The sequence below is a fragment of the Strix uralensis genome, chromosome 3 (assembly GCF_047716275.1).
Source record: "Strix uralensis isolate ZFMK-TIS-50842 chromosome 3, bStrUra1, whole genome shotgun sequence".
NCBI lineage: Eukaryota > Metazoa > Chordata > Aves > Strigiformes > Strigidae > Strix > Strix uralensis.
This window is the reverse complement of record NC_133974.1, coordinates 60,964,840-60,978,397: the sequence shown is the minus strand read 5'-3', so window position 1 is coordinate 60,978,397 and position 13,558 is coordinate 60,964,840. Positions and strand designations below refer to the sequence as shown.

Sequence of the window (13,558 nt, the reverse complement as noted above, 5' to 3'; positions counted from 1 at the left end):
TTTTATTTGCTATTTCTCACTTTTCAGTACAAATCTATTTTTCTTAGCCAATTCTTCATTTGTTTTTAATTTGGAAACACTCTAATTGAGAAAAAAAATCTTTTTTTAGGGACTTTTTCAAGTTTTAACTTATCTTCTCTTAGTTGTTCTTGCTCTATTTCCTTTGGCCTTCATTCCATTAAGATCCTAACCTTTGTTGTGGTACCCTTTCTGTGAAAGCAGAGTTTTCTTTTCTGCTGGTTGAAACCCACGCGTCAATCGTAATGGTAGATTACTGACTTAATTCTTCCTGCTTCCAGTAGACACATTTCTTTTAAACTTTAGGTATCATTCAGGCTCTTTTTTTTCCTATCTATTTCACTGAGTTTATGGCTAGACACCTGTGCTTTGCCAGCAGCCCTAGGTGTATGGCCAAGAGTATCAGAGTAAAAATGTTATTTGGACTGCTGAAGACTTGCTTCTCTCTGGTCCTGCAAAGATTCACAGCACTACATCTTCCCAGCTATCCCATTTCTTAGCCATGTTTCTGATTTAAAAGCTCATCAGTCATATCTCTGCTGACTCATTCCTCACGAAAGTTCCAATAAGTTAATTTGAACTTCATCCTATATACTGTATTAGCTTAGACTGCTCACAAAAGATCAGATAAAGAATAGCCTTTGTTACTGAGGGTTTCAAAGAGTCTTTTAGTACACACATAGAAAATCAAGAGGTAGTATGATGTCTCTTCTTTTGCAAGGCTAGGAAATTGCTTCTTGTTTAATTGCCTTGGAGTATATCCCTGTACACACTTTGTCTAAATTTGAGTATAGTGTGAGTTTGAGCTAGGCAGATTTAACCTAGACCAAAGAGCAGTGATGGATTGTACACCGACATACCCAAACCAAAGCTAAAGGTTTTTCTGAAATATGTGTTAGTATAGTCCAAAATTATTTGGCTTAATTCAAAGATAACTGCAGAATTATACAGGAGATTGGAATAGATGATATAGCAGTTCTTCCTGGCCAGTCAAGGGATCCCCACGAGTCCACTGTTGTATGTAGCAAGCTTGCCTGTTCCAGAGAGTATACTCTGCTCCGCTAATTCACAAGATAATGGATTAGAAAATATGTCAAGACTAATAACACAGACACACTCCTGTGGGTTTTGAGTAGGAGGAAATGCACCCTTCACTGACTAATCTTTAAACTTCTACTGGTGAATGTTAAGCCACCCTCCAAAGCACCAACATGTTTCAAATTCCTAATAAGGATGTTGAATCCGTGCTCTCAAAAAAACCAGTTACAATTACTATTTCTTACCAAAGGCCAGATAGTTCTGAAAAGAAAAGTAACATGTTTTTCTTTCCATTTTAAAGCCTCTGTTGTCTTTCCTTACAGAGTTTATGTTAATAAAGATAGGATTTATTATCTTTGTTTCTAAGAAATTGAACCTTTTTCCTCTGTTGCAATTAAACCTGAATTGGCCACTAAAGATATCATCTTATTTTTTTATATTTGACTGAGTTTGAATTCATTAGAAATAGTAGTAATATCTGCAGGATAATAACTCTCATCAAAAATCTGCTGTATCAGTTTTTCTTTAACCTTGAAATTTATTCTAAGTGGAGTTTCTAAAACATTACCTAATCTTTTTGCTCATGGCTTAGGTTTCTGGAATTGTTATAGTCTGCAATAAAAAAGTGTTTATGTTGATTTTGTTTATTGATGTCAGGACATTTCAGGGAAGATATTTATATATTCTGACTTTAGGCACTTGATTTAGGAGACCAGTGAGCTGGAGAAAGAAAAAAAGGAATGGGCCTTCTGATTGCAATTTAGGATGCACATGTAATGTCTATTAAATTTTACAACAAAAATGGTTTAAGAAATTCCTGTCCCTGTGCTGTAGCTTGCTGTCCCATCAGTTACAGCAATACATTTGGTTATGGGGCTGTGCTCTAATATTAAAATGAATTAAACTTAATATAAAAAAACCTTAAAGCAAAACATAGAATTCTGAATTATTTTGAAAAAAGCTGTTTTTTCTTCAGTGACATTACAGGAATTTCATTTTAGCATTCTGAATTAGGCACATAGGGATAAGCAATATGAACTAGGGATCCTTGTATCCATGTATGATAACTCTCTCCAGCTTCCACACTTTCATTCAGTCTTTGATTAGGGCAAAACTGTTATTAGATCCTTTGTCTCCTATGGTCCTGTAACTATCTTTAAAAAAATAATTGGGTTCTTTTTCTGGGTTTTTGGGCTGTGAACACAAAACTTATTGGCTGACACATCTTCTGAGATAAGTTAAAAAAAAGTAGAAAAATTACTTAAAATACATCACATCATTTCATAGGATGGCAAGTACACTTTAGTAAATTATATTTAAACATTTTCAGTCAGCTTTCTTCTCAACCAAACTCTAAGCTGCTGTATAGCAGGGGAAAGAAAGCATAGGCTCTGAATCTTTACATATTTCTCTTGTTTATTAGTTATGACTGATTTTAATTGCAGTAATATGGAGAGGCTCCAGGCAGGAGCTTGTAGAAGTGCTTGCAAGGAGGAGGTATCGCAGTGTTATGTGTAGGGTAACTAAAGGTGACCTCACCTGAGTCTCCTCTCCCTCCCTCTGGCAGCACTGCCTGGTTCTGCTCCACCAGACCTGCCCAGAGCAGCACCTGGGAGCCTGTGGCAGGTGGGTGATGGTGCCCAGGGCTCTTCTCCTTACCCACTTGCAGGAAGGTATGATGGCGCCTGAGATATGTGGTTGTTTAAAACTTGTGGCAATCATTTCTCATCTGCAAGACCTGTTGATACACTGAGGATTTATTTTACAAAAAGAGACATTATTGCAACAGTAAAAATCAGTGTCTCTAAGAATTCAATAAAACCAGCAAGATAAACTAGAAAAGAAATAACAAAGAAGAAATTAAAGAATAAAAGGACAGGTCAACATATATCTCTTTCAGGAAATTTAAGATTTTTTAAGAAACTAAATTTAAGATTAAAGTTTTCCAAACGATGGGCTAGCAGATTCCAGAGGGAGATAAACATTATCCATACATGAACTGTAACCCTACAGTGCATATGAAATACTTTGATTGTGGCACTTAACAGGTTTTAAAGAAACACTACATCATCACATGAAGGAATGGTTGATGGATCACAGCTCAAGGAACAGTCCATTAGTTTTATGGGCTCTGATTCTGCTATCACTACAGCTTTCAGTAGCACTCCCTAAGGAATTAGTTCTCATTAGCACCAAGGAGCATCAGAACCAGGCCTACAGCAAATAAAATGCTACTGTTCATAAAAACACCTTGGCTTATGCATATGTCTTCAGTTCTGTGCATTTTCACTTGAGTGAGGTGCAGAAATAAGGATGTGGTGCTACTGCATTTAGTTCACAATATTTTTGCACATAATAATTCACAACTATTGTTTTCAAGTTAGGCATAAATAAACGTAAATGTTATTATGTGATTGAATGTTAATTTATGCAACATAAATCCTGAACTGAAGTATCCACCACAGCTATAAAACTGTGTTATGGTCATGGCCAGGGGCATTTAGGTGTGCAGCCTTGTATGTGTATGAGTTGGGGTTTCTAGAACTGATTTCATGCAAGCAAGGGTCCTGTTGGGTTGGGTTACTTCTGTTGCCTACATTCTGAAGGAGGGAAGAATGGCGAGTTATGGCAACTGTTTGTGACCTTGAAATTTGTGAAAAAACAGCAAGTATAGTCTGAGGGCGGAAAAAAATCCTACTCACTCAAGGATACAAGTGAGATAAATGGAAATTTTAAGTCTGCAGAGCACTACCCTTCCACTATAAAGGCAAATGTAATTATACAAATTGTTCCAGGAAGAGCAGAATTAATGAAATTTTGTTTAATAAGTATTCAGGTCCATGGTCCTCTACTGCTCTTCTCCTTCTTCCCTGATAATAACCAAAACTCTCCTTATGGCACTCCTATCAAATGAAAAAGAGCAAGTCTGGAGCTATCTGTGTGTTGAGTGGCCAACCAATATGCACACGCTGATTTATCCTGCTGTCTGCTGCCAAATGGAGTGTATAACAGCTGTGTTCTGCATGCTTTTCTTTCAATAGAGGAACTAATTCAACTCTCGCTTTTGTAACCACGTTGAGACTTCTGCCCCCTTTTCAAATTTGACTGAAATTGGCAAAAAAATTAAAAAGTACTGAAGAGATTGACAGATGGATGGATAGACAGCACGATGACATAAGCCTTGCTTTCTTAGCAGGCTGAGGTGGCATATCTGATTCAGTAATTCGGTGTTGAGGCTAATAGATCTTTTTTTTCAAACAGGGAAGCAAGTTGCATTGATTTCACTGTTCAGAATCCCCTTGGGATCATTCAGCTTGTCCCATTCATTGCTTAATGCTTTATTGAAGTGTAAATTTATACATTTCAGAAGACATCCTATACAGGTTTGGGACTGGGGACAGCTGTGATTTAGTCTGGCCTGATGATATTCATTTCCTTTCTCCTTGAGCTGTCTTGCTTGGAAGCTTATAATTTTGCTTACGTGTGTTTGGGAAAGAAGAAAGTCTAGCTATGCCATCCATGAGCAATCTGTACTTTATATCCGTATTAGCAAGTCTAAGTGCACAAACAATATTTCCCTTGCTGAATCACAAGGATTAGCTTATTCTTTCAGTGCCTGTTTTATTCATTAGTTTACTTTTACTGATCAAACACAGCCAACTTGCAAATGGACTACAAACCTGGAAATGCTTATTAATAAGATAGTGGCCACATGTGTGAGTGAGATCTTCATTACATTTCTCATCATAAGTTTGTGTTTGTTGTTTGTTTTTTTTTTTTCCTTTTGATGCCTAAATCTGGAAATACTTTGCTAATTTACTCATTTCTAAAAAGAAGCAGGGGGACTTGTAGGTAAATTGGTCTCTGATAAACTCTGTGCTGGGGTGGCCAGACAGCTGCTTGATTAACTTAATGCTTATTTCTGGCCTTAAAAAATCTATAAAGAAGAGGATCACAGCTTCAGAAAGAAATAAGTCCTACCCGGTTCTTCAGGTAGAGGTATCTCTGCTGTGGAGGTCTCTGGAGGAACACAAGTGGGGTTTGGAGACCACCAAGAGAATTATACAGCTATTTTTGTGGTGAAGGAACACATGGTGGTCACATGAGTAAGCCTGGGAGGATTCTTGTTTGAGAAGCTCAGTCCCATAAAGTAGGACCTGTTTGACAATCACGGCCTTGCCGGGAGGTCAGATAGGCTATGAGGCCTTGTGCACATTTGCAGATTGTTTGAGGTTATGTCATAGCAAATTAAACAACCAGGAACAGCTGTACCAAAACCAGTGTTTCACACTGTTTTGCCATTTCAGGTGAAACTTTCTGCTTTAGAAACACAGTATCCTTGCAGATCCTTTAAATGTGAGGCTTCCTGATAAGCTCCAAGGGCAAGCTGCTACTGGCAGGGGAATTTCTCTGCTGCTGCCTTAACCCTGGCTGGTCCTACTGCTGACTGGCTCTTTCCCCACCATGACCTGGACCAAGGGATGTGGTGACTCTGGAGGGGGGATGAGGAACACGTTGTGACTGATCCAAGTGACTAGAGGTACCATGTGTCTTGTGGAGCTAACTCTAGCCCCAGGGAAGCAGTAGGACCAACCAGGCAGGGGAGGAGACCCTGGGGCCTTTCTGGCAGCTGCCTGTAGCTCATCAGTGTGAATGTAATGTGAAGCTGTTGCTGTGCCAAGATTCAGAACAGAGTCTGCTCCAGTGCTGGAGCTGCAAAGAGGCCTCCTGGGAGGGTCTCTGCCCTTGTGGGAACAGGACACCTCTTTTTGGAAGGTTTGTCCTCAGCATTGCCTCAGGCTGATTTGGGTAGATGTCAAGAAGGGTACTTCAAAACTTTGCATTTTAACCTCAAGCCCCTTTCAAGCCTGTATCTCTGTTTATTTTGCCTTCTGAATATGAAGAAAGTGGGGGGTTTGGGTCTAGGAAATCCCACCATAATACCATAGCTTCCTAGCTGCAGAGGTTCATCTCTTCAGGCAATGAAACAAAACAGCATGGGAGCACATCTGCAATAGGGATGGTACATCTGCTCTTCTCTTGATATTGTCAGGCAATTTGCCTGCTTTTATGCTGTAAGTGATCACACTTTTTAACCTTTGTAATAAACCTTAGAGTTATTTGTGGACAGCTAGCAGGGAGTGTGCAACAGATTATTCTGTTTGCCCCCAGACTCTAAGGTACAAGTATTATGCAAAACCTGAAATAGGGATTCTTAAGAGTGAAGACTCTCCTATGAAATGCTCACCTGGGTTTTATTCTTGATCTGCTACAGATATCGTTCAGGAGCTTGAGCGAGTAATTTAAGATCTCTGTGTAAAGGAGAAAAGTGAGAACATTGTTTTCTTTGTTTTTTGCTTTTGTGATTGTCTGTATAAATTATACATTTTTTCAGGACAAGGGCAACGTCTTCCATTTCATTACAGTTATTTTTTTGTTAATTACTCAGGTCTAACAAATAAGGCATTTGGAAAATGTGAGGCAGAAAAGGAAGAGGAAGAAGAGCACAACTACGACTATGTTGATGAAAACATAATTGAAAACATAAGAAAAGTATTTCAAGACACCACTGTTAAAAATAAGCATGCAATCTCTGAAGGAAGAAGGTGAGTGTGACCTATGATCACTTATGGATGCAAACAAGTGCAGGCAGAGTGTTTTTTTTCAGACTGGCCAGTAACCTTCACTCTTCAAAATGAGGGAGGGTTTCCCCTGGGAGCTGCTGCTGTTGCCCTGTGAACAACACAGGAAGGGCACCTCTGAGCTGCTGTCTGTGACACCCTGATACTCTTAGCGATGTCACCTTTGTCAAAGCGGTACCTACCGTCGTTCTGGTGAAAGAGGTGCACAGGCAAGACCAGGTTTACAGATAGAGGCAAAACCTTAATTAGACCAGCAGTCGTCCTTACAAAAACACACAGAAACCCAGAGAAAGGTTTTGTATCTGAAAGTTTGTCTAATTTTTCTGATTTGTGCCAGTTTGCTGTAACAAATGATAGGAGTCTAAATGCAATCCTTTTCCTCTTTTTAAAAGTGGATACCTTGTTGTGCATGACTAAGGTTTGTCTCTTAAAAAGCTTTCAGGAATTATCTGTGTTTTCACTAAATCCTCAAGCTTCTGTTCTGGCAGACTGCAGAGACTTGAAATGTTAGTGAAGAGGGCCTTTGCTTCTAAAAAGCTCCAAGCATCATTTCCAGCTAAATACAGATTAGACTGTTTTCTAAATCTGAGTGAAACTGTGTAGTCTCAGCTCTTTTCACTCATAGCTGAACCTTCTACGAACTTCACTTGATTAGGCTGAATTGCTTCTCTTGTTAAGAGAAACTCCTGTAAACACAGCAAAACTTGAAACGCTGTGTTTCAGAGATTTTAAAATTGATTTTATTATGAAGTAGTATTTTATTCAAAATGTACTTTGTATTTATTTTTAAATGGCATGCAACTTTTCTATTCTATTTGAGTTATAAGCAGCATACTGAATCAGAAATACGATTATTTTATTTTTTTCTGAAATGCTCAAACCTCTCAGAAACATGACATTCAGGGCAGTGCGTAGTATCTCTGTGGCCATCTCTTCCCCTGCTCACAGTCACAGAAACTCCAAAATTACAGGAAAGACTGAAACATGAAACAAAGTAGGGCGTTTCACATAATGCCTTACTTCCTCAGTTCACATGCTGCTGAGGATGGGGTCTTGCTGTATTGCTTAAAGAAGTCAGAAAAGAGAATGAAACTCTCCGTGGACTACAATAGTCCTTTTGACTGTAGGCATTAAGAAAAAACAGTTTCAATAAGCAATGCCAGCCTAGAGGATTAGCCTCTAATTATACTACTTACTGTTGTGGCGTCAGCTCCTTTAAGTCTTTATCCACCTGCACTTTAAACTCCCTATCAATAGAGGCAAGGTTTCACTTTATTAGTTGTCTTCTTTGAGAGCTCTAGCAAAACATGAAAAGATGGACCTTTGCTGCCTTGAGGGAGATCACTGTCTGTCTTGAATTATGAAGCAATCCCTTAAATTATCATCTTCAATGGATGACAGAAGTATCCACCCTCTGAAATAATTAGCTAGCCAAGGAGCATGTAGCTCCTCCATCCTGCTGATTTCCCCCCCGACCATCAGAAGTCCTCCATTATGGCTTTTATCTAGCACTTAAAATTTCTATCAAACTTCCATGAGCACACCTGTGAGCATTTTGAGAAATATGGATTTGATGTGAGCATATGAAATTAACCTTTGATGCGGACAAAAACCTTATAAAGTATCTAACCAGGTAAAATCATTGATGGAGTTTAAAAAAAACAGCTTTTGAGTATGTATGCTACGCAGTTGGTTAAAAATCACCAAACTAGCTGTTTTAGGCTTACTTACAGGCAAATAATGCACAAAACTGTGTTGTCTCTTGTATCTATGCCAAATGCCTAACACCAGGTCAAGTTAGTTCTACTTCAAGAATCATCAGTCAACCATTTTCCACCCACAGTCCCTCTCTTCCTCAGGACATTTATGCTATTTATGAATATCTACTTTTAATTATTTGGTATATATGATCTATCAAAATTAAATCTATTGATCCAAGTTACTTTTAAATAGAGTCATTAGGGGGGAAAATTGTTTTAATGGAATACAGAAGTAAACCTCTACAGTCTGGTGTACTTTGAGAAAATCAGTATGTATTATTTGAAGTGTTTCACCAGTGTCCCCAAGAAAATCTATCCACAATCAGGGGCAAAGCATGCCAGGATGATATTAGTAAGAGCTAGTCCTCACCCTAAACAGTAAGGAGAAAGAACAGGGTTTTGCCTCAAGTCATTGCTATGTTAATTTTGATAGAATAAATGTGCCCAGAGGGTCAATGATGTTAACATGACCTCATCACTCCAGAACAATAAGCAATTAAATAAGGGACTTGACTACAGATGCCTGAGCTTGCTATAGCAACAACCACCATTAACATATTTTAACCTTTTATTAAAGATTCAAGAGAAAGTAGGAAAAAACCCTGAAAGCATTTAAAATGTGTGGCTTTCTTTTTAACAATGTGAGTTTCTTCCCTTTTACTGCCATGAGTTGGTTTTGGGGGGATTTTTTTTAATGAGGAAAGAGCTCAGTTTGGCAGTCTTTTAGAAGGCATTAAAGATGTTAACAGTGGTTTTTCTTGGATGTGAGAAAAATAGGGAGAGAGAAGGTTCATTGTAATGAACTGCAATAGCTCTGGTGCTGCTAGAATGTCTCATCCCATGTCCCTGCAAACAAAAATGAGATGGAGGCATGCAAAAGCAGCAACAACAACAAACAGCAGCAAACCCAGAAAAGGCAGCTACTGTCTCCAATACTGATAGCTGCTTGTAACTTCATGGCTGGAAAAGGACAGAAACAACACGGTCCAGCCACCTAGAAATCTGAAAACATGTATTGATGTCAGGTTGCTTCAGGACATTGCTTTCTGGACTTGAACTTCACACAAGTGCTGGAAAATGAATGGTCTCAGCTGACTAAGCCTGAGTGCTTATTAAATAGGAGCCAAAAAGGAAAAGTAGAAAAGAGAGAGAAATGGAGTAGGGAATGAAAAAACTACACAGCTGTGTTTTTCTCTTGTCATGAACTCAACACCTGAGGTGGTTTTGTTTGGACAAAGTAGTATACTTTATTTTCAGTTTGTACTGATTTTTTTTTTTTTAAAGTAATTGTATGAAAAGGGTTGAGGTGGACTATTTTTTTTTTACCTTGGTTGTGCTGAGATATAGGTTCCTGTATAACTGAAAGCTAGAGACAGTGCTACAAATGAAAACCAACCTTTCTAACCCCACCACATCTCCATTAATCTTTTGTACTGTTTTTCTAAGACATTTCTCTGGAGCTTTCATACCACTGACCCTCTAAGCTAGCTGTTTCTTTTGTAGCTCCCTTTGTCTCTGGCTGAAAGGCTGAGGCAAACTTTGTAGCCTTGGGGATATTGGAGTGAGGAACCCAAATCCATGACTGGAGTTGTATGTTCTCAGCACTTTTGAAAGTTGTTCTCCTCTTAAGTAGTTTTCAATGCAGATTTGGGGACATCACCTACTTTGCTAATTTTCATTGTTAGGTAATTTTTCTACTGCCTGGTGTTTTCACTTTTCCTTAATGTCCAAACTGAAGCTTTTTTCCCAGGGTGCAATCAATGGTGATTATAGAAAGAAGAGTCAAGAGGGAGCAAATAGTGTGCTGCTCCAAGAGCTGCAATTCAGTTCCTGGCTTTGACACTGGCAGGACTTCAGTCAGTCTGTCTCAAAGCAGTTGTAGGTTCAGAGATCCTAAGAGCAGGGAAGACTACCAGGCTATCTAGATATTCTTCCTACATGTACAGGTTTTGCTGTTCCCTTAGAGGGCAGATTAAAACATGTGTTTTTGTAGTGTGGCAGAGCTGGGAAGAGAGCCCACTAGTGAAGTCTCAGTGAACTGACATATTGCAATTAAATATTAATTAAATTATTAACTTCCCTCCAGAACGGCAGGTCTGTTATCCCAGCCCCAGGGCACACCCATTGGAAGCCTCTCTCCAAGATGGGGGTACCTCCATCTCCCATGTCTGCCAGACCAGCGGCATGACACAGGCATCATGGGCATAGTCACACTGGAGAAACGTCAGGAAAACTTTTTGCTGGAGTCACAGCTTACACTGACTAAATGAGCTCTTTCACCCCATATAGGTCAAACATTTCCCTAAACTGCATAAGCTATACTAGTAAACGACAAATTTACTGGTATGAGTTTCACACACTTAGGCAAAGTTGCTGGCATAGCTGCGTCAGAGTCATATATTAGCTTTATTTTTGCTGTAGTCTGGGGATTGCTGGTGTAATTGTACTGACAAACCATTTTATGGCACAGACGAGCACTAACTTGCAGCCATTAATTTGACTCAAGAGCTCATTCACCTGCACACTCTGTGTAATTTTTAAATCCAAATGTGAAGTTTCCTGATTCACCCTGTCGTTTTGTTTGTTTTCAGAGACATCTGAAGCAAAATAATTCTGAAGTTAACTGAAACAAATAGGAAGCTGTGTCCTTCACACATTAAGATCGACTGCAACTAAGAAAAAGCTGCTCATGAAAGTGCCCTTCTTGTTTCTTGAAGAGCATATGAGACTGTAATTTAACTATAAGGATCCCCTGAGAAACTAAACTGCTTACTTGTCTTAAATAAGAAGTCAAACCAGCTAATGTCTCATGACCCTTTGAAGGGACAAAGTTCTTCTGTACATATTTATTCATGAATTCAGATAATGATGCCAAGTCCAATCCTTCATTCTTATTGCACCTGAAATTCCAGTTGATTTTCTGAACCACTGCAGGGCATATAAAAAAGGAACATCCCTTGCTGAAACAGCTGCATGGCTGTTTCCTTTGTTTTTCAGAGAAGGGAAGGGTTAGAAAGGGGGATGAAGGGTTGTCTAAGGTGAATATCCATTTTATTAGCCAGTGTCATATGCTTCAAGTTAAGGCTCAAAACTGGAAATGGCCAGATTCTGCCACTCTTTCAGATGATGAGCAATGCTTTATTGCGCAAGTAGTACTGTTGCACGACAAGTAATTCATCCTGGAAAGCAATGCCACTCCTCCCAGAGGGAAGTGCTACTCAGAAGGACTGGGAGTGCCTAAATTAGATAGCATTGCCATCTCCATAACCCCTTGCACAGCTGAAGTTGTCTAGAATCACACTAGAGCTATATACTTCGCTATTATGTTCAGCAATTTGCTGAAAACACAGACAGGAGGGAAAGACAGAAGCTGGAGCTGAAAGAGTAGTGTTTCTGACAGGCCTCCCAACTGAGAAAAAAGCTGCCTTCTTTAACAGGTCTGGGAAAAGCAATGCTGAAGAACTTCACCTGCACATTGTGTGTGGTACCTTGTATTTCCACACAAGCATCTGGGGGAAGAGGCAGCTCCAGGTGCCTCTCCGCATCACACATGAATGGCCAAAACTACCCTGTTGGAGAGAGGGCATGGGAAGAGCAGAACAATCTCTTATACTTTTTTTAAACAAAACAAGTGTTTGCTTTGAAGGATTTCCTTTCACTTTATATTTCTGAAAATGAAAAAAAAGTGCCAAATGGTTACATGGTATCTGAAAGGATACAAGACCTCCTTGGCCCAGAAGGAGGGACCTCCCTTTGTGCCCTGACCATGCCCTGTGTGTGCGGAGCAGTGGCAGGGAGAGCCTCTGCTTACAGAGATGAGCATCTCAATGGGCTTGGCAGTGAGCATGTAATTAGTGCTGGTATTAGAGCTGCCATATTCCCGTCTGGGATTGCTGTGTGCCATCACACGAGCTGCACAGGTAGAGTGTGCTTAACATCTTTGGGTGGCACTGGACCTAGTCTTCATGTTCTGGCAGAGCAAGTCTGATGCCCATCATTTATGGTATGAAAGAGTAAGAACTGGGCAGCACATGCATAGCAAGTGTTATGTACCTAGGAAGTGTCAGATCTGGGGCAAGCGCCTATCCCTCTGTCAATGATTCGACTCTCGGGGAAAACTATTGAGAACTGATGTGTAAATACACAGTTGATGTGCCAAGAGTTTCCAGACTCAGCAGCAGGGTGATCAGAATGGCATATCCAGAAATCCCAGACACCATGGTGGAGAAAGGGAACATGTTTAGAAAGCCTAGACATAACACATTTTTAGTCCTACTGAGGCATTAACAAGCAAATGCTCACAAAAATGCCTTAATATACTTTAAAATAAAAGTCTTTTCAAGCAGGCAGTAAAGTATCTTCAGACTCGCCTATTAAAATTCTACCAAATGATTAATTTTCACTAATGCAAATTAATTTAGCATTTCTCAATATTGTCTCATATTAATTTATTCAAGATAAATGTTCATCCTCATTAAAATCAGTTACAATTTAAGTATTAAGGATATTGCTCAGAGTGCTTTGATTCCATGCATATGTAGCATACAGTGTTTTGCATATCACTAGTTAATATGGAGGCTTGCAGGTGTGTACAAAACTTGTAACTGGCTGACACATCACTTGTGGGTATTTTTCACAAAAACCTGTATTTGTCTTTGTAGCAGCTCAAAACAGCCCTGTTCGTTATATCAGCAAATTTAGTCTGATATTTGAATAAAATGAATTTGTTGTGTATTTTACTGACTATTTTTTCTTTTTCTATTGAATATGATGTTGTCCTCTGCTGGATGTCTGAAAGATATGATGTTACTACCACAATTTTCCTTCACTAAAGTACCAGAAGCCTGACTTCTGCTGCTAGAAAGGAGGAGAGGAAAGCCAACAGCCTGCTGAGCTGTATTGGTGGAGCAGTGCCTGCAGGTCGAGGGAGGTGACTCTTCCCCTCTGCTCAGCACTGGCAAGGCCACATTTGGACTAATGTGTCCCATTTTGGGCTCCCTAGTACAAGAAAGACATGGACATACTGGAGTGAGTACAACAAAGGGCCATGAAGATAACTGAGGACTTGAAGCATCTGACATACAAGGAGAGGCTGAGATA

The 13,558-nt window shown here is 39.5% G+C and overlaps 1 protein-coding gene across 2 annotated transcripts in view; it reads left to right on the top strand.

Annotated features, from left to right (window-relative positions):
• The window catches only part of THEMIS (thymocyte selection associated), an 83,025-nt gene extending 69,833 nt beyond the window's left edge, over positions 1-13,192 (top strand). The window contains exons 6-7 of one of the 2 annotated variants that reach the window (XM_074862462.1): positions 6,506-6,662; positions 11,050-13,192. In XM_074862462.1, the coding sequence (XP_074718563.1) occupies positions 6,506-6,662; positions 11,050-11,059 (167 nt within the window). In that variant the 3' untranslated portion in view covers positions 11,060-13,192. Of the gene's footprint in view, positions 1-6,505; positions 6,667-11,049 lie in introns of those variants that run through there. The other variant, XM_074862463.1, reaches the window with a different exon arrangement.
• Positions 13,193-13,558: the final 366 nt, after the last annotated feature.